Source organism: Urocitellus parryii, chromosome 4 (assembly GCF_045843805.1).
Source record: "Urocitellus parryii isolate mUroPar1 chromosome 4, mUroPar1.hap1, whole genome shotgun sequence".
NCBI lineage: Eukaryota > Metazoa > Chordata > Mammalia > Rodentia > Sciuridae > Urocitellus > Urocitellus parryii.
In genome coordinates, this window is record NC_135534.1 from 61767106 (window position 1) to 61789029 (window position 21924).

Consider the following 21924-nt stretch of genomic DNA (forward strand, 5'->3'; position numbering starts at 1 on the left):
TCATTTCTAATTTACACATTATCTATGATTAAACTTCATAATGATCTTGGGGATAAATAAGGCCATGGTTATTATCATAATTTGTCATAGAAAACCCAAATGATATAAAGATTAATGAATAACTGAGATCACAGATCTAGGAAGTGAAAGAATAAGAATTTCACAAGATGAATAAGACTACGACCTAAATTATTTATATTTACTATATAACAAAATAAATTGTCCAATATTTTCAGTGGGAGAACTGGAAGATGAAGTTTATTTAAAGCCTTCTCCATAGTCCAAACTTGCGGAGAATGCCTAGCCTAATCTGCTTTGTCCTGACACTGTAGACAATGGGATTAAGCACTGGGGGAAGAAGCAGGTAGATGTCAGCCATGAGGTTGTGGACTATGGGAGACAGATGCTTCCCAAAGCGATGGACCATCGACACCCCAATAACTGGCACAAAGAAGATGAGCACCACGCAGATATGGGATACACAAGTGTTGAGTGCCTTCAGCCGCTCATCGTGAGAGGCGATACCCAGCACAGCATTCAGAATCAGAACATAGGAAAGAAGTATAAAGACTGAATCCATACCTAGTGTGACAATGACTATACACAGTCCATAAACACTATTGATCCTGGCGTTTGAGCAGGATAATTTCAGAACATCTTGGTGCAAACAGAAGGCATGGGAGAGGGCATTGACATGGCAGTAGTCATAGCGTCTCAGTAGCAAAGGTGTGGGCAGTACAACTCCCATGCTTCGTAGCAAGCAGGCCAAACCAATCTTCCCAATTACACTGTTGGTGAGGATGGTGGAATAGTGCAATGGACGGCAAATAGCAACAAAACGGTCAAAGGCCATAGCCAGCAGCACGGAGGACTCCAGAAATGTGAATGTGTGGATGAAGAACAGCTGGGCATAGCAAGCACTTGCCTGGATTTCCTGAGCATTGAACCAGAGCACAGCAAGCATCGTGGGAAGTGTGGACATGGACATACCCAGGTCAGTTATTGCCAAGATGGAAAGGAAGTAATACATGGGCTGATGGAGTGAGGACTCTATCCAAACAACAGAGAGGATGGTAATATTTCCAACAAATGCTATCAAATATGCAAGACAGAACGGAATTGAGAGCCAAGAGTGAACATACTCCGATTCAGGAAAGCCCTTCAGGATAAATATGGGATCCACAGAATTACTGTTGTTCCAAACTACCATGATGACCCCTGTGTGACTTGGTGAATAGTGAAGAACGTTCTGTGTTACTCCTCAAAGTTATCTGTTCTGAGTGCAACAGTGTAACTGGGATGATAAATATGTCCCTCCTGTAACCTCACATCAGAAGAAAGAAGGAGACTCTTGTGGGTCTTACATAAGAAACATTTCCCCAAATTAAAGGGCACCAAACTCTGGAACAAAAGTTTGCACCACATAAATGTGGTCATCTCTGATGAAAGATTTCTTGGATTTGCATTGAGGACACTGAAAAAAAAAAAAAACTCAAGCAGAACAAGAGTAGAGAAAGTAAGTTTTACTATATAGTATAAAGATAATTTTAAAAGTAATGAAAATTCCTAAGTATTTGCATAAATACCCAGTTATAAATGTTCTGGAGTAAATCAGTATTGTTCTAAGGTTATTTTTATGAATAAGTTTTGAATGGATTCCAAGAACTTAACATAGTTTCCCTTTGATCTTATTTTTATTTGATAATTCATAATATTTAAGCATTTAAATATTTAATATCATAGTGCTAAAAGATAAATACCCCTTTTGTATGAAAAGAAAACAGACAAGAGAAAACAAATTCCACAATAGCCACACACTCATATAAGTTTTAGCAGCTTAACATAACAACTACTTCCCAACCTAAACCATTCTCCTGGTTGAGAAGAAGGAGGAGGAGGAAGAGGAATGTTTCTGTATGTACACACACACACACACACACACACACACACATATACACACACTTTTATGTATATATCAGATCATGGATTAAATACTTCAAAAATAAGTCTTTAGAGTGCAAGATCAACTTGCAAACATGAAAGTCCTTCCAAAGGCAGTTTTGCAACTGTTCCCCTACAAAATAATATTAAAACAATACATTTAAGAGGTACTTATCAAATATGTCTTAAATAGGTAAAATGAATAATATCCCACTTTATTGGAATTCATCATTTCTTTAAGGATTTTTGTTTCTTTGTTGTAGTGCTGGGGCTTTACATTTGCTAGCTAAGCATTCTGCAACTGAGCTATACCTCCAGCCCCTATCATTTCTTGATTGACTAATTATTCTTTTTAAATTCTGCTTATAATAACAAATTTCAAGGTTTTTTTCTTCAAATTTTAGACTCATTTGCACCTACTTCTATGAACCCATAGGAGCCCCAGGAACACAGCCTTGAATACTCACCATCAGTGCCTTTTACAACCACCAAGTTCTTTCCTCCTGTTTCAAAACTTGACTCCAATGCCTGCCTTTCCTTTCCTGGGTCATCTTTGCTGTGGCAGCCTCTCCTGATGAGCTAGATGCCCTTGTTGCCCTTGCCGTTTCCTGGGTTGATGGCACTGAACTCAACAGCAAAGCGCTACAGGGTTCTGTGCCCTTCCATTCTGTGCTTTCCTATCTCACCCATGTCTAGCCCTCACATACCTTGTGCTTTAGAGTTCAGGCCACATAGACCTCAGACATCTCTACAGCCATGGCTCAGCCTCTCCCTCATTGCTCCTAGAAGATTTCAGGCTCTTACTGAAGAGTCTGGGCTCTGGCTACCTACCAGTGATCTCTTATTGTTTTGATTGTATAAAAAGATTTTATTTTTTTTCTCCTTTCTACTGATTCTTATCTCCATTTTATAGTGGGAAGACTAAAAGTTCTTAGGCTGTGCAACCTAAAATTCTGAAGAGGACTTTAGAAAAGAAGAAAATGCCAGTCCAACTCTCCATGTGTTAAGAATGATTTATCTCACTTTCCACAAGTCCATCCTCTGGATCAGACTCCACCCTGGTATTCTTCTCCAGACCCAAGCAGCCTAAATTGAGCTTTCATTGGGGCTTTTGTCTTGAATAAAGCAGTCAACTATTCACCAATTCAACACCTACCAGGCAGAATACTCATTCTGGACATTTACTTTTCTTTACTCCTAAGCAGGGTTTTTGTTTTTGTTTTTGGTTTGGTTTGGGGGTTTTTGTTTTTGTTTTTGTTTTTTTTTTCCATGCTATGAAATTATTCTATGCTTTCTTCCTTAATTCTTCCAACCCTAATAAAAATCATATTTTCTTAAGTTATCAGATTAGTATAAGGAAATTAAACAAATCACCATTCTTTAGATCTTTCTCCCAGCTCTAAATCTCCTATGTGCTGATTGCAGTGCTTAGAAAATTGCAGCTGTAATTAATAAAATTAAAATCCTGTCCGTTAATTCCACAGACTAAAGTTACAACATACAAGAATACCCCTGTGTATGCTTTCCATTTCTTTTTATTGCATACATTTCAGGGTTAGAGCATGATGTTTTGATACACATATGTATAGTGAAATAATTACTACAGTCAAGCAGATTATCCTGTTACGTTCCATACATGTTATGAGGATGGAAGGTAAAAGCACATAAAATTTACTCTTTTACCAAATTCTCAGTATACAATACTCTATCATTAACTTTAGCCTTCATGCTCTGTGTTAGATTTTTATTACTATGTAATTACAAGTTTACGTCCTTTGACCATTTTCTCCCTTTGTCCTCCCCCTGCCCACCACTGTTTTCCTGTTTTTGTGTATGCATTTTCTTTCTTATAAATCTCTCACATATTTTATTTTTCTTCATTCTCTTTATTGTTGTCTTTTCTCAGTTGATTTTCTTCTAACTCTATTTATAGATCATTCACGTTGAGTAATTCAGGGTGTTGTTTATTTGTTTGTTTTAATGTAATTTAACCACACTGAAGTTGAGAGCAGTGACCACTGTTTCAAAAGGTGGAGTTGTTAAAAGACTCACATCACACACTGCAAGTAATGAGGGGAAAAGCCTAAAGGTAAGATTATTTTCTTGCAGCCTCTTCATCATCTTAGCCAAAGTTCTTGAAAATTATTTTCTACCAACCGTATTACCTTAAAATTGAAAAAAAAAGATTGAAGAAGGACTTTAAAATATACCATGCATTTCAAAATTGTTCACACATGGTGACAGCCATTTTTCCCTCCTACATAAAATTATACATTGCCCTTCTAATAATTTTACTCTTTGGAACTATACCTTAGCACAAAATATAATAAAATATATCTAATATTATGTATAATTTAATTTTAACACTTACCTGAAGTTTGTGCATTAGACAGTTGTATCACTATAAAGGCTTAGCATGCAACCAAGAGCTGTTTCCCAAATTATTTAAATTGCACTTTGTGCCGTTCTGACTAAAATTTTCTTCACTGTAGATGAAGGAATATCCTCTTTCTGTTTCTACTTTTGTGACTTTCTCATTTTCTCTCTTTTAATTTACTGTCTAAATGTCTTGTCTGTACCTTTCTCTTCTGTCATTTATTTCTATTTTGTGTTTGTCTAAATGTATGTCTCTTCAGCACATAATACTATTTTTCAGTCCTTTTCTTACCTTATCTTTTTTCCTTTATTTGTTTTGTTTTGTTTTCTGTACTTCTAGTTCTTGCTATTTTTGGATTTTCCCTTACCTGGGAAGACTCAAACCTGTACTGGTTACAAAATCTACAATTTTGATTCTCCTTGGACCTCAGATCTTGAAAACTTTTAATCCTGCAGGTAGTGAGGATTGGATGCTTCCACTAGGTTTATAAGCACTCCTTGTTTCTCCTGGGATAGCACATGAGGGATGGATAACAGCCTGTGCTGCATCTCCAGGGATGAAACAGCCGTAAACAGGTCTTAACCACAGCTCCAGCAACAGAATGTGATCAGACTCCTCAAAATCACAGAAATGTGATTTGCAGTCTTTTCTTTCAAATGTAATACTTTTCTCCAGTGAGCATAATAAAGTGAATTTGCAATGACTTCACTGATGCAGAGAAATCCTGAAATAGACTTGAATTAAGACACGATGCAGTGCTGAGGGGCCTGCCCTTCCAGCATCCACTGTGGGGAGCTTGAGGGCGTGGAGAAACCCCTCCAGAGACAGTTTCAGAGAATAGCATCTGCTTTATAGCACAGCAAAAATACCTTTTATAATGGGTATGTGCCAATTTACACATAACAGTCATGATAGGCCAGAAGTGATACATAAATACCATCTTACAGGAATCCAGACACCAAGTCAAGAAACTGTCACATAGGCCAACTTTGCACCAAACAGGGAATAACTCCTTGTCAAGGGAGCAAGGAAATGCCACTTGCCAGTATTCTGACAGCACTCTGTCCCAAAACAAAACGTTCTATGTTAGGACTTCCCTGCTTCACAATGAGCAAGATAAGCATTCCTCCATGAGGATCTAAGGTTAGGCCCTGCAACAATGCAGAACCGTAGCAACGAAGCAGAATTGTAGAGCTTTCTGTTTTGCATTTCTTTTTTTTTTTATTGTTGGTCGTTCAAAACATTACATAGTTCTTAATACATCATATTTCACAATTTGATTCAAGTGGGTTATGAACTCCCAATTATACCCCGTATACAGATTGCTGAATCACATCAGTTACCCTTCCATTGATTGACAAATTGCCTTTCTAGTGTCTGATGTATTCTGCTGTCTGTTTGTTTATCAGGCATATCTTTAAAAACCATCTATTAAAAAACAATGACCTTCAAGTATCCATGCTAAATACTGTAAAGGCAGAAGTCCACCACTGTTTCCACAGTATGGAGCTTGTCCCCTCAGTGCAATCTTTTCTTATATGTTAATTATTCTAACTTTTTGCAATTATTTCTAAATTCTAGCAGGGTAGGGTGGTGCATCCCTGTAATCATAGCAACTTGGGGGGTTGAGGCAGGAGGATTGCAAATTGGAGGCCAGCCTCTATAACTTAGCAAGATTCTGTCTCAAAAAAATTAAAAGGGTTGGAGGAGTGCTAGGAGTGAAGCTTGGAAGTACAGCACCCTGGTTTCAATTAACAAAACCAACTAATAATAAAAAATATAAATTTTAGAAATATTTTATCCATTTTTTTTCTGTTTGGAGAGTGCATATATTACCTTAGATTCATTCTTATGTATTTTGTATAAATTTATATTAATGTAAGTAGTTTTATAAATTCCATATTTCTAAATCTTCAATACTGATGTACAAAAATGAAGTTGATTTATATTATTTTATTTTCAGTAAGCAATTGGTAGACTCTTCATGCCTTATTTTGTAACTAATCACACCCACACAGGTTAACCCAGCTTCCTCTGCCTTATTTCCAATCTGATATATTATTCATTGCTTTGCTTCACTGGTTCCAATCTCCAGTGCCACACTGAGTGGAACTGATCAAAACTCCTTTTCTCTGCAGATATCAGAGTTACCATTCTCAACATTTGTTGTGCTCCATTTGAGAACAGTGTGTCAAAATGCATTCTACTGTCAGGTATAACTAATTAGAACAAATAAAAAAAATATAAATATCTGGGTGGATAGATGATTAGTTACTTTTATTGTCTTTATTATACCTATTTTCTGTAATTATACGTGCTGCTTTTAAATTAGAAATGTGCCTTTATTAAAAATAATTGAAAGTAATGGTTTAAAAATTTAATAAAAAAGAATAAATGTCAGATTTCATGAAATTATTTTGTGCCCATTGAGATTTATGACATTATGACCCTTATGATTTTCTCTTATCATGTTATTATTGTGATTAATTATATTGGTTTATTTTCAAATATCAACCTCACATTTCTGAATAAACCCACAATTGGCATATCACTTTATTTTCCCTTATTTACTACAGGATTTGATTTGTTAATATATGGTTACAAAATTTATATCAATGTTTATTAGTAAGAGTGGCCTGAAATATCCCTTACTTAACTATGTCTTTGCCATGTTTTGGTATTATAAGATCATGCAGAGTTAAGTTTTTATGCAAATTATGTATGAGGCATTGAAACCTGTGAAGGGAAGAGAGAGAAATCAGGACTGGGCAAGATGAACTGTAAAAGGTGCCTGGCAATATCTTGGCCTACAGCTGGGGGCTCTCCAGCCCACACTGGGGCATTAAGACTCCGATCCATCTGCTCATCTAACATGAGATGCCTGGAAGTGACTGACCTCAGGAGCATGGTTCTCAGGGATTGAGACAAACCCTGGAGAAGCAGATAAAATATCTCTGTTCATGTCCTACCACATAATTAGATGGGTTTTCAACACATTTGTTTTCTTCTATTTCATCAAATATCCCCCAGTTTCTTTTGGAAACTCCAAATTATTATTTGATGCAGAAAATTTTGAGAATTTTCAGAAACGACTCCCAAATATCTTTGTATTTTCAAAAAGCTATATGCACTAAACTGAATATATTACCTCTTTCCATTACTAAAAGCATACTGTATGAGTCATAAGAATCCATTGTGTCAGAAATTTTCTCCAATTTTCTTGATTCTAAATAGGTAAGGTATGTGATTTTGTCTGTCCAGGTGACTGGAATAATTCTTCAATCTAATAACCTATAAGTCTTCTACTACACACCTGATCACACACTGCTGACCTATCCATTCCAAATTGTCCATCCAAGATTTCACCCCCTAAACACAGTCAAAGGGTGGGCTGAAAAGAATAAATTTATATCTTCTATTGTAATAACAATACTACTTAAAATTATACTGTGAAAAATAGACTAAAGAGGCTTATATTCACCCTATGCTGGTTAGAACTATGATAGTAAAATTATTAGAAATATTTAACAAATATAAAAACTGAGTCATAAAACGTCAAATAACTTGACCAAAGCTGCGTAGGTAGTAAGTGGATAACCCACCAAACCTAACACTCTACAGCTAACATCATAAATACAGCAACAACAGAACTATTTTCTTAAACTCTCCCACTGTGGTAACACAAAGGGCCTCTTCCTAGTGATTCTCAAAGTGTGATGTGCATAGGAATCAACTGGAAATTTTGAGGAAAATACAGATTCTGATCCAATAGTTTTTATTGGTTATTTTTATTTGTATATGACAATATACTATTACATAATTGTAAAAAAACATGGAATATAATTTGTTCTAATTCATTCCTCAGTATTTCTTCTTCCTCTCACCCCCTATTCCTTTCCTTCTACTGACAGTTCTCCTATTTACTTGTAGTATTTTTTTAATTAGTGTCTCATAGATGCAGATGATGGTCAAATTTACTGTGGGTTATTCATATCTATACATAAGAAAGATCAGATTAATTTCACTGACTTTCTTTCCTATTCCTCCTCCCTTCCCTTCATTCCCATTTGTGAATTCCACTCATATTTTCTCTATTCTTTCCTTTATCCCTCCCTTATTTTGAATTAGCTTCTGCACATCAGAGAATGCATTCAACCTTTGGATTTTTTGGATTGGCTTATTTCATTTAGCATGATAGTTTCCAGTTCCATCCATTTACTGGCAAATGGCATAAAGTCATTTCTTCTTTATGAATGAGTAATACTCTATTGTGTATATATACCCCATTTTCTTTATCCATTCATCTGTTGAATGGTTCATAGGTTGGTTCCATAGCTTAGCTACTGTGAATTGTGCGGCTATAAACACTGATGTGTATGGATCAAAGTAGTATATTGATTTTAAATCTTTTGGAAATATACTAAGGAGTGGGATAGCTGGCTCATATGTGGTTCCATTCCATGGTTTTTGAGGAATTTCCATACTACTTTCCAGAGTGGTTGTATCAATTTTCAGTCCCGCCAATAATGTATGAGTGTTCCCTTTACTCACATCCTCACCAACATTTATTGTTATTTGTGTTCTTGATAATTGTCATTCTGACTGGAGTGAGATGAAATATCAGTGTAGTTTTAATTTGCACTTCTCTAATTGCTAAAGATGTTGAACATTATTCATATATCTGTTGACTATTTTTATTTCTTCTTTTGAAAGTGTCTGTTTAGTTCCTTTGCCTATTTATTGATTATTTTGTTTTATGGGGTAAGTTTTTTGAGCACTTTGTATATGCTGGATATTAATGTCCTATCTAAGGAACAGGTGGCAAAGATTTTCTGCCGTTCTATATGTTCTCTCTTCATGTTCTTGATTGTTTCCTTTGTTTTGAAGAAGTTTGTAGTTTGATGCCATCCCATTTATTGATTTTTAATTTTACTTCATGTACTTTAGAGTTCTGCTAAGGAAGTCAGTTCCTGAGTTGACATGATATAGTGTTGGGTCTATATTTTCTTCTTTCAGGTGCAAGGTTTCTGGTCTAATTCCTAGGTCCTTGATCACTTTGAGTTATGTTTCTGTGCAGGGTGAGAAAGAGGGATTTGATTTCATTCTATTACATATGGATTTTAGTTTTCCCAGCACCATTTGTTGAAGAGGCTATTTTTTTCTACAATGTATGTTTTTGCTGCCTTTGCCTATTAGGAGTTAACTGTATTTATATGGGTTTGTCTCTATGTCTTCTACTCTGTTTCATTGGTCTTCTTGCCTGTTTTGGTGCCAATACCATGCTGGTCTTGTCACAATATCTCTGTAGTATAATTTAAGGACTGGGATTGTGATGCGTCCTGCTTTGCTTTTCTGGCTAAGGATTGCTTTGGCTACTGGTCCTCTTAATTTTACAGGTGGATTTCACACTGATTTTTGTATTTATGTGAAGAACATCATTGGGATTTTGATGGAAATTGCATTGAATCTGTATAGCACTTTGGATAGTATGGCCATTTTGACAATATTAATTTTGCCTACCCAAGAACATGGATGGTCTTTCAATCTTCTAAGGTCTTATTTTATTCCTTTAATAGTGTCCTATAGCTTTCATTGTAGAGGTCTTTCACCTCTTTTGTTAGATTGATTCCCAAGTATTTTAGTTTTTCAAAAAAATTATTTATAAAATATTGGCAAACTTCATACAAAAATACATGAAAAAGATAATGCACTGTGATCAAGTAGGATTCATCCCAGTTATTCAAGGTTGGTTCAACATATACAAACCAATAAATGCAATCCACCATATAGAGTTAAAGACAAGAATCACATGATTATTTCAATAGATGCAGAAAAAGGATTTGGCAATGTGCAAGAGCCACTAATTTTTAAACACTAGAAAACCCAGGGATAGAGGTTATAAACGCTATGTATGACAAACCCAAGGCCCAACATTATTCTAAATGGAGAAAAACTGAAAGCATTTCTTCTAAAAACAGAAATAAGACTTAGGATGCCCACTTTCACCACTTTTATTCAACATTCTTCTTCAAACTGTAACCAGAGCAATTAGTCGTCAAGGGAAGGAAATTAAATAGATACAAATATGAAAAGAAGAGCTTATATTATCTCTTTTTACCAATGACATCTCCTATATTTATAATACCTCCTTTAAAAAAAACTCCACCAGAAGATGTCTAGAACTCATAAATGAGTTCAGTAAAGTAGCAGGATGCAAAATCAATACCCATAAATCAATCGTGTTCCTATACTCTAATGATGAATCTGATGAAAATGAAATTAGGAAAACTATTTCATTCACAATAACCTCAAAAATATAAAAACACTGATCCAATAGGTTTTCATGGTCCTAATATCCTGAATTTCTAGCAAGCTTTCAGATAGCCAGTGTGAGGTGGAATGTGTTGACAATGTAGGGGATGTGAGAGGTGTGAGTTTAACAGAATGTTTTAAGACTGGAAACCAGGTTTAGTATTTTATTTTGAAGTCAAAACTGTAAGAAATTGGAATCCATCTCTTCTCCTACTCCTACCTACACTTAGACCCTTCTCCTCATTCTCATGGTTTTTGGTGTTTTGGGCTTAAAAATCCAGCCTATGCCTCAGCCATTTCCCAGAAGATCCTGTATTGTTCCATCTCATTCTAAATAAACTATTTGGTGTTATGACCAAAAGTTTTAAAGGCAGAGTAATGTGTAACCTGTTTCTCTCTGACTCAGTAAGCCACGTGGGTGGGGGTGGAGAATTTGGGGCCACTTTACAGAACTGAATTAATTTAGAGCTCTAGTGCTGAGGGCTACAAAGCTGTGAGTGGCTCGTGATCTTGTGCCCAGCCAAGACTGCGGCACTCTAGAAGTCTTCTGGTGCAGGTTTTGGGGGGAGAGTTTTCTAAATAAATTTCTAAATATAGGATAATGTCACTGGCACAAAAAAAATAATTTAACCTCTTCTTTTCATGTTTGTATCCCTTTGGTTCCTTTGTCATAGCACTGGCAACCCTGCTGGGAAAGAGTCTAATTCATCATGATATAGAACAAATGATTCTCCCACAGGACCTGACTTTGGGCTTAGACTGAAAAAAATCCCTGAAAGGTTACATGGGAGGAAATGAAAGATGGGCACAATGGGGTGGGACACAGAGTCATCAATATCTCCATGTCAGAACCACATGAATATTTAATTACCAACTTAGATCATGTTGATTTTCTTTCCTGAAACTACTCTGCATTCACAACTTACTTTTTTTCTATTAAAAAAATGCCATATTGTTGATGATATAAAAGTTATTAAGATACACAGCCTACCTTAAATTAGTCTACAAAGCCATAAAATAGCCTGTTAAGTAAACATTATGAGACAGTGATAAACCCTGTAATAAACATATGCACAAGTTAGACTAGTGAGTAACTGGAATGGGAAGCTAATCTCCCTGGGTTGGTCAGAGGAGGTAAATAAAGAGCTAAAGGGAACTCAGGGAATGGGGAAAAAAAAGGAAAGGAGAGAGAGAGAGAGAGAGAGAGAGAGAGAGAGAGAGAGAGAGAGAAAGGTGGGAGGGAGGGAGACGGGGAGGGAAGAAGGGAGAGAGAAAGGGAGAGAAGAGGACATGAAGGACATGTCTTTGGGTTAAAGTTTAAGCTTTCTGTGCCTCAGCCCTCTTTGACTGCTAGTCTAAGCTTGCCATTTATTATCATATTTATGATCCCCTCTGGCATCTATAACTTTGGGGTCTTATATTTCCAATTGCCATTAGTGAGGAATTAATGGAATGGAATTCCTAACACCATCCTAGGTCTACACCAAGAAAACTATCAGTGAACTCAGTGACTCTGCTGCTTCTCTCACTGAGACGTAGGAAATGGTGTGACTTTCAGATCTGCCAAAGGCACATAATTACCTGCCTGATCTTCTGCCTATACCTAGTCTATTCATTCCATCATAATCATGCTCTGACCGTTTTCAATCCTTTCTCCACTATCTGTCATTCTTACATTTCATTTTTTTTCAATGTGAGTCATCAATTTTTACATGGATCTAAGAGTCAATACAAAGGAGGGATAGGCTATACAGGCTAATCCAAAGTTTTGGAGGAATCTTGGGAAGTATAAATCCTTGGGTCTGTCCACTATGTTCTTCCTATCTTATGTATCAGGGCCCTATGTTTCCCTGAACTTGGCATAATAAACTTGTTTTGGCTGGATATTTAACTAGGTCTAAGATTTAGCCTCTTTGACAATGAAGTCTTGGGGTTGATTATTAGCCTACCCTCTGCTGCACAATGTGAGAGCTTTTTGATTGCAACTAAGAGTCTGAATTTCACATAAGCTATACAGTTGCCAAGTGCTCATCACCAACTGTCCAGAGAACATGACTGCAACTTATATAAATTCTCATATAATGTCAAGTCTCAACAAGGAACCTAAATTTCAGCAAAGAAAGCTCAGTAGATGGGAAACTACCATGAAATTCTCTTGTTCCTTCTCAAACTGCATTACCTAAATTCCACAAGTCTCTTAGAGTGAAGAAAATCCCTGTTAAAATCAAAGGGTCAGCTCAGTCATGACTCCTAAGAGATTGGAGCAATATCCTCTGGGATGTAATATTCAACCTAAATCAAAATTTATTATTTTTCTTAAATAAGGAGAAAACATGAGCCTGGTAGTGGAAATCAGTGCTGTCATTACTGAACATCACTTCCAGTTACCTACTCAGTGACTTTGTGATTTCCTCTTTCATTCTGCCAGGCACAGTTAGTTTAGGGGTCCTAGTTTCATTGGTGGGAGTAAACACTAAAGAATATATATTCCTATTAAATTTTCAGTTAGTAGATCACCATATCATTCTAAGAAAATAATTGATTGATTCTTAATAATCAACCTGAAATAGAACTGATATTCAATGTAGTAACATAGCCAAGAATACACTTGCCATTAGATGATCTGTGGCATCTCTTGACATTTTTTGCTCAGTATTGATTGTAAATGGTCAAATGCAAAAGTCACAGTCACAGTTTGCAAAGCTTATGGTGGCCAAGGGTGAACTACTAGCTAAGGATGGCAAAAATCTAAGATTGATAGAGCAGAGAGATGACATAAAGTTAGAACCTCAGGACAGCTATAGTGCAGATGGTTAATACGATTTTCCCACTAACCATCCTCTTGTCACTTCCCAATGAAGAAATAAAAAACTACATGAATTCTGGAGAAGCTGATTTCAGAATTTATCATTGATGCATTTGGATCCAAGTATGCAATGGTTATTGAATAATGATTGGTGCATCACCCAGATCTCATGATCATGCCAGATCTGAAACACCTATTCCTCCGGTGAGAGTGTTACAGATGACAGGCCTTATTCAAGCCCTTCATGAGAATTTTTCCTTCTGAATGGGGCTACCAATGTCATATACCCTTCTTGTGGGAAGACCACATTTCATGATCTGTCATAAAGAAAACCCCAAAGGGTTTTCTTTCCATTCAGAAAGATACTTAAGAGTCATTATATTAACTCCAGAAATTTCTTCAAATTTGAATGTAGCCTTTGATACAATTGAATAGAGTTCAAATTCTCTGTTAGTTGTAATTTTGTACTTTCTTTCCACTTAGCTGTTTAAGTTAAGTGCACTCCCCCAATATACTTCTGCACACAAATGTTTACTTCAGTGTTCAACTTAAAGGGAATCAACCAATGACAACATCATTATCAAAGAAAAATACAAATGGATCAAGGGGAATAATTCTTTGTATGTCACATCACAAAAAAGGTTAATTGATTTTATACAGAAAGCACTCTCACAAAGTAATAAATAAAATTTTAAAATGAACAAATTGTGTACATAGACTGGCTTTCAAAAAGAAACTCAAATGGTCTTGAACATGAAGACTACCATCTCTCATTTTATCAGCAAGAAGCAAAAATGAATATATAAACTCAATTATAATGTCACAAATATAATCACCTAGGAAAATAAAGTGTGACAAAAGAAGGTGAAAGCGTAATTATTTTGGATGGAGAAGGAGAGATATCATAGGTTACTAATGGCTAACACAACATGTAATGGGAATTCAACTGAACCCTTCTTGAATCCACTCTCACTTAAAGATTCACTTATGCAAAAAAAATCTGTGGACATTGTGGACATCTTAGTCCCTCAGTGTATAGCTTGCAGAGTTTTAATTCCCAGGAGCCTTTGTTTTACTAAAAAAGCATCAGGATACAAGGATCAGAATTAGACTGCAAGGATCTGTATCTGTGCCTAACAATTGAGGTTGGGGTGGCTTCTTCCTGGGCTCAACCCTTTTTGACCTTGAAGTGTACACTAAGTGGCAGACAGCTTGGTAAGTACTTAAACACTAAAGTTCCTATTGTGTATCTCATTGATCATCAAACTTATCCCTGAAAAGCTAATATGATTTTACTGTTTAAATATCACTCACTATTCATACAGTAATAATAAGAAGTTGCCTAAATATTTTGTAGTGATGTTGAAATCTGCAAAGAGCTCTAGTGTATTATCAAATAAATTAGCATATTCATTAATCTTTCACAAAATTGATGTCTTCTGATCATGTGCTCTAATAGGTAACATCAGTAAAATTGTTTCTAGGTATTTATATAAGATTATATTTAATATTATAAAATAAGCCAAATGCAATATATTAACTTCCACTCAAAAAAAAAGTATCAATAATAGATAATGTTAAAAAAAAGGGTCATTGCCATTCTCCATAGACGAACGGAAAGATGGATGCTAGATATTTGGTACATAGGTAAATAAATACATAGATACATAAATTCATAAATGCCAAGGGACAGATACATAGATAATGGAATTCAGTGTAAAAATATAATCCTTCATTGGAGTTGAATTCATGGATTAACTTGGCTCCTAGTCTAGAGATGTATTGGTTTTTGACAATTTAATAACTTAAAGGAACTCAACACAATAGTGTTCCACATTTGAAAATTGTGAAGGTACCTTTTATGGGATGTGAAGCTACTAATCCATATGGCACACGGAAGTATCTGTTGTCAGAGCGCAGGTCTGCAACATATAACATGCTATATCTTGGGATAGGTGGAATAAATTGGGCAAAACTCTATTTAGGTTATCTTTTGAAACATGATCTCTTACCTATCATTAAAAAAAAAAACTGATAATATTGGCAAACTTCAGGGAACAAGGAAGACCAAACATCATGTCTAATTTGGTAGCATGAACAAAAATACATCATCACACAAATAAGGAAATTTCCACTGAAGATGAGATTTTCTTAAAAATTCAAAAATAAGCATAAACACAAACAGTGAGAAAGATACTCGACAACTTCAATAGTGAGGAGAGAAGGAATGTAGATTTGTTGTTCCAAAGGTGTAAATTTTCAGTTAGAAGAAACAAATGTTTAGGATTTGTTGCACAGCATAGTTACTATAGTTAATGAGAATGTATTGTAAATCTTAAAGTTGCCTAAAGAGTGAATTTCAAAAGTTCTCACCACAAAAACTAAGTGTGTGAGATGAATGATATGTTAATTTGCTAAATATAATCATTCCATACATACATATGTGCACCTATATATCAAAATCTCACATTGTGCCCCATAAATACATACAGCTATTGTCAATTAAAAATAAAAATAAATTTAAAATAACATAAAATATCATAGCAACAGCAAAATAATTGAAAAGTAATGGGGGGATTAGTAGATACAAATTGAAATATGTGGCCATCCAAAATGATCTTCACCCAAAAAGAAAAACGAGTAATTGAAACAAAACTTAATAATCAGGATACATTTGAGACCAGACACAAATAAAAACAGAATTAGTAAATAAGAAGATGGTATCAAGGGGCGCACCCAAAATATAATACAAATGAATAAAGAAGTTGGAAAATGTGAAACAATCTAACTAGGAAATTGGATTTAGACATTTGAATATTTTTCAGATAGACTGCTTGAGTAGATAATATTGAAAAGGATAATGATTGACAATATTCAAAATTGAAGAAATACATGATCTTTTGAATAAAAATGCTCACAAAGATCTGAGCCAAATAAATGAATAAGTAACTCCTCTGGAGCAATGCATGTTGAACTGCAGACCTCAATCATAAAGAGAATATCTGAGCTTGACATGATGGCACACACCTATAATCCCAGCTAGGCTGAGCAGGAGGATCACAAGTTCAAAACCAACCTCTGCAGCTTGACCAGACCCTGTCTCAAAATAAAAAAAAAATAAAAAGGGCTCACTGGTAGAGCACCTCTGGGTTCAACTCCCAGTACCAAATGATATAAATTAAACATAAGTATCTACACACACACACTCACACACACACACACACACACACACACACACACACACATATACACACACACACACACATATATATATATATATACATATATGTATTCATATATATTATATTGAAATTTTAAGCAAATTCTATTCAAGATGTAGATATAGTATTTATGTGAAAAGAAAAAGTTTTAAGTTTTAAATTGGATAATTGGATAATAGGCACCTTTATAAATTTTTTTAGTTCTGCAAAAGTCTTTAACACTTGAATCTGTTGTTATCTGCACCTGTTGTAAGATTAGATTCCAAGGTCAAGTTTTACATTCTTCATTTTTGTCTTTAGTTGGATATTGATGTTTACCTCTTTACCCATCTCTTTTTCTCCATTTAGGTTTATATCTTAGAATTATGCTTATAATGCTTGGTTTGGTAAGACCTCAGTGATTACAAACGGATAATCAGGCATTTGAGACAATCTATCTGCATCACTAGAAGACATCTCTTCCAGCCTTTCATCTTGAAGTCACATCCTGGCATGTCCATCCTCAACACATCTGAAATTGAAATCTCTACTTTCTATTTGGTCGGGATCCCAGGGATGGAGCCTGCTAGCATTTGGGTCTCCATCCCCATATGTCTCATGTACATCGCTGCTATCCTGGGGAACTGCACCATCCTTCTTTTAATAAAATCAGAGCCATCTTTGCATGAACCCATGTATTATTTCCTCTCTATGTTGGCTTTCTCTGACCTAGGTCTCTCTCTCTCCTCTCTTCCTACCATGCTTAGGGTTTTCTTGTTTAATGCTCCAAAAATTTCTCCCAATGCCTGTTTTGCCCAAGAGTTTTTCATTCATGAATTCTCAGCTATGGAGTCATCTGTACTTCTCATTATGTCCTTTGATCGCTTTATTGCCATCTGTAACCCCCTGAGATACATGTCCATCCTTAGTAGCGCCAGAGTCATTCAAATTGGGCTTGCTTTTTCTCTGAAAAATGTTTTGTTGATCTTACCTTTCCCTTTCACTCTAAAGCATCTAAGATACTGTAAGAAGAAGCATCTGTCGCATTCCTATTGCCTCCATCAGGACGTCATGAAGCTGGCCTGTTCTGATAACAAGGTCAATGTCGTCTATGGCTTTTTTGTGGCTCTCACAAACATCCTGGACATGACCTTTATTTTCATGTCCTATGTGCTGATTCTGAAGGCAGTGTTAAGCATAGCATCACAGAGGGAAAGGCTCAAGGTCCTCAATACCTGTGTCTCCCACATCTGTGCTGTGCTCATCTTCTATGTGCCCATTATCTCTCTAGCTGTCGTCTACCGGTTTGCCAAACACAGTTCTCCAATAGTTAGGATCTTTATGGCTGATGTTTTCCTGATGGTGCCTCCATTGATGAACCCTATTGTATACTGTGTGAAGAGCTAGCAGATAAGAAGTTTGGTCTTAGGGAAACTGTGCCAGAAGCAAAGCTGATGGGGATGCTTAATCACATAAAACCCCAATCAATAAACGACACAGAACAAACTGAACAATCAATAAGGAACCACACTGTATGTGAACTGCTTCATATCATCTCTCAATATTTTAGTAGGATTGAAAAATCAGCCTTGCAAATTCATTGGCTTAGGTTTAGAATTTTGAAGACCTGATATAAACACAGAATATATTCCTACTTTCACCAAGTGAGCATTACCAACTTTGTAAACATAGTTTTCTCCTTGCTCAAAGAAATGTTCAATGCATTCACTTGAAAATTAATAATGAACATTTGTATAACAACTGGGTAGTGATCCTAAGTGACTAAAGATTGCCTGCTTATTTAAAATAGTTTTCTTCAACACGTAATTTTGGCCTCAGTGAGATATGCCCCTGCCTTTTAGAAACTGAAGTTAAGATGGACAATGAGACTCTTATAAGTGAAATCACTCAAATATGCCCATATGAAAAGTTTACAAAAGCAAAGGAAACATTTTCTTCCTTCACTTATTTCATTTTCTTCAACATTTCCTTACTCAGCATTCAAATGTCATATTCTAAGCAGTGCTATGTAGGCAGTTCCTTGTCTTCTATGGGAGTTCCACCTAACAGCATAGATTTTCTCTGACCAAACTCTAGTCAGTCTTCTTTGAATCATCTTTTCAGCCAGGAGTCAACTTTTGGATTTCCAGGGTACCCTCCACATTTTCTATTTGCAAAGAAAGTGGGATGTGTTTTTGATAAGGAAAAGTGAGATAAAAAGTGAGATATGAAAGATATGATTTTATTCAGGAGAAAAAAATGAATTTCATTTTATAGTAGAAGGACTGAGTATTCCAAAATGAGAAAGTGAAAAACTTGTATGGATATCTTTAAAAAACTAAAAGTAGTTTGAAAAGTAGTATTAGAAATGGAATATTATATGTACTCAGTCTGACTAAATATTTAAAGCTTTATATTTTAAAAAATAAATCTTTAAATATCAAAAGCACACAAACACAAAAGCAAAACAAGAAAGTTTCTGTTTTGTTGGTTTACTCTTAATTGTAAAATGTCTTCTCCTTTTTAGGAATTTGCCTTGTAAATCAGAGTTTTGTGACTTGATTTCTGTGCTGTATGCTCACCTTGTATCATACTCTTGATTTTTTAAGAGAACCAAAACTTCTCACTTTTGAAAGAGTTTAGTATTTTGTTTTGTTTTGTCATGTATTGTTTTAATGTTGCTATCCCAAAATCAATTCCTAAATGGAATCTTCTTGATTTTTTAATTAAACTTGAGATTTTCTAGAAGGCCCTTCTTGAAAACTCAAAACAAAAAAATTGTTTTTATTACCTTGTAAAGAGAAATGTTTAAAAAAATTGATTTGTTTGGCATGCTAATGCATGGGAAGCACTATCAAATGAGAAGAGAAAATATAACTACTACAGATTGTACTTTTATGATAAAATATTGTCATTAAAAATTATATAAAGTTAATAGAATTTTATCAATACCCTTGCTATGCATAATATGCCTTGATATGATGCTGCTTATAATAATGTTAGCAAATATTTTCTGTTGTGTGTCACAAAAACAATCACATTTTCTTGTTAAATAAACTCTCATCAGATCATAAGAAGCTGACAGTGTCATAAAACTGCTAACAAAAAATAAGCAAAACAAAATATGTTACATTGAATAGAACTGAATGACCTGGTAAAGGATGACGATAGATCTTGTTTTGGAACACAGCTGACTCTTTAATGTGCTTATTTCTGACTGTAGAGAAACTCACTTTTGTCTTAAGCCAGATATAAATTACAGAAATTTACTAGATTTTACTTTATAAATGAAATGCAAATCAAAACTACATTAAGATTTCATCTCTCACCAATCAGAATAGCAGTCATCAAGAAAACAAACAATACTAAACACTGGAGTGGATGTGGATAAAAAGGAATGTTTTCATACTATTGGTGGGGTTGTAAATTAATAGAACCACTGTGGAAATCTTTATGGAGGTTCCTCAAAAGATTAGGCATGAAATCACCATATGACTCAAGTATATCACTCATTGGTATTTATCCTAAAGAATTAAAGTCATCATACCACAGTGGTACATATATACCCATGTTTATAGCACCCAAATTATGTTTCACAAAAGCCAAACTATGAAATCAGCCTCAGTGTTCATCAATAGATAAATGAATAAAGAAAATGTGAGATATATATATATATATATATATATATATATATATATATGAAATGGAGCTTTATTAAGACCTAAATAAAAATGAAATTATGTCATTTGCAGGAAAATGAATGGAAATTGAATCCTTTATATTAAGCAAAATAAGCCAAACTCAAAAGGTCAAAGGTCATATATTCTCTCTCATATGCAGAAGCTAGAAAGGAAAAAGAAAGAGGAAGGTGGGAGGGGCAAGATCTCATGAAAATAAAAGGGAAATCAGTAGAGGAAAGGGACCAGTGGTGGAAGAAGGGCAGGGAGCTGGTAAGTGCTGAGGAGTGATATTGGCCAGGTTGTTTTATCGTGTGCATGGAAGAACAGGTAAGAACAAATCCTATCAGAATGTACAACCACAGTGCACCAATATAATATGGAAAGGAAAATGCAAATGAAAATGAAGAACTTATCATTTTTTTCTACCTTAAGCCTCCAGAATTCAGAAACTTTTATTGAGCATTCTTGTATCTGTGGCAATATAGTTATTTGCATATATTCAGTAAAACACTGCTCAACTTGTAACATAACACAATTGGAAATAATACATATATTATGAAGGTTTTGTCTGCCATATTATCATGCTTGAGAATAATGTGCTAAGAATCAAATTTAAAGAGATTGATGGAGCTAATGGTGATAGAGTCCCCTTGGGAAAAAAATCAGCCTGATTCCTTGCTTTCAGACTACCACACGTAAAAGTAAATAAAGAAGATCTCTTCTTGGAGGCCCAAAAACCTCATGATATCTTGAAGGATCTTAAGATGAGGAATTGATTCAAATCTGGAGGTTTTACAGGTCAGCTTAGGTGGTAAAGTTCTTGGCTTGGATTCCTAGCCTTGAAAATCAAATCTGAGATTTTCTTTGAAATGTTGCAAAAAGAAAACTCAAAAGGGTCTGTATGGTTAATTACCATTCTTACTGGATTTATCAAAATAATTAGGCCAAAACTAATGAGACTTGCTCTATTTTTGTAAAAAAGAATCACAAGGCAGGGTGACTCTAGAGAGAAATTTTATTTCCAGGGAAACTATAGTGCAATGTATGTTTGTTCTCAGTTCTACTCTTCTCTAGTATCTATTTAAAACTCTCCAAAGTCACTTCTCCATTTCTTATTCCACCTTTCTGACTTGGCATTAATGAAAATTGAAACTACTCTCTTCCCCAAGCTCTACAAGCTGAAACTGGAAAGCTTTATAGAAGCTCCCAAAACATGCTGTGTGTATCGTTCAAAAAGTTTGGCAAATCACCAAATTACCTGAGACTATCACTAAAGACCTTCAAACTGCAACCAAAAAAAATGTGTCAGATTCCACTGCCATTCTCACTTCACCATCTAAAGATGCTTTGATGAGCTCATGACGTAGAAATCTTCTATATTGGCTGCCTTTAAACTCATAAAGTAGGATTCATCTGTTAATCTTCATTTTTTAATTTTTATAAGAATTTCTCATTAGATGTGTGATAACTTGCACCTTCCAGCATATGTTCTTGGCAAACTTACAAATTCCCAACAGGTAATTGAGATTATCCTTAATGAAAAGAAGAATGACTAAATGACTAACATTGTTCAATATATATTATTAACATAGACTTATATTGTACAAA

General features: G+C 35.1%; 2 protein-coding genes across 2 annotated transcripts; one reads left to right on the forward strand and one right to left on the reverse strand.

The window, feature by feature from the left end:
* Positions 1–262: 262 nt before the first annotated feature.
* LOC113191348 (olfactory receptor 51L1) lies at positions 263–1210 on the reverse strand. The gene has a single exon (XM_026401059.2). The coding sequence runs from the start codon at positions 1208–1210 to the stop codon at positions 263–265; it is 948 nt and encodes a 315-aa protein (XP_026256844.1).
* A 15939-nt stretch (positions 1211–17149) lies between these two features.
* On the forward strand, positions 17150–18043 carry LOC113191361 (olfactory receptor 51A4-like). Its single transcript, XM_026401074.2, has one exon. The coding sequence runs from the start codon at positions 17150–17152 to the stop codon at positions 18041–18043; it is 894 nt and encodes a 297-aa protein (XP_026256859.2).
* Positions 18044–21924: the final 3881 nt, after the last annotated feature.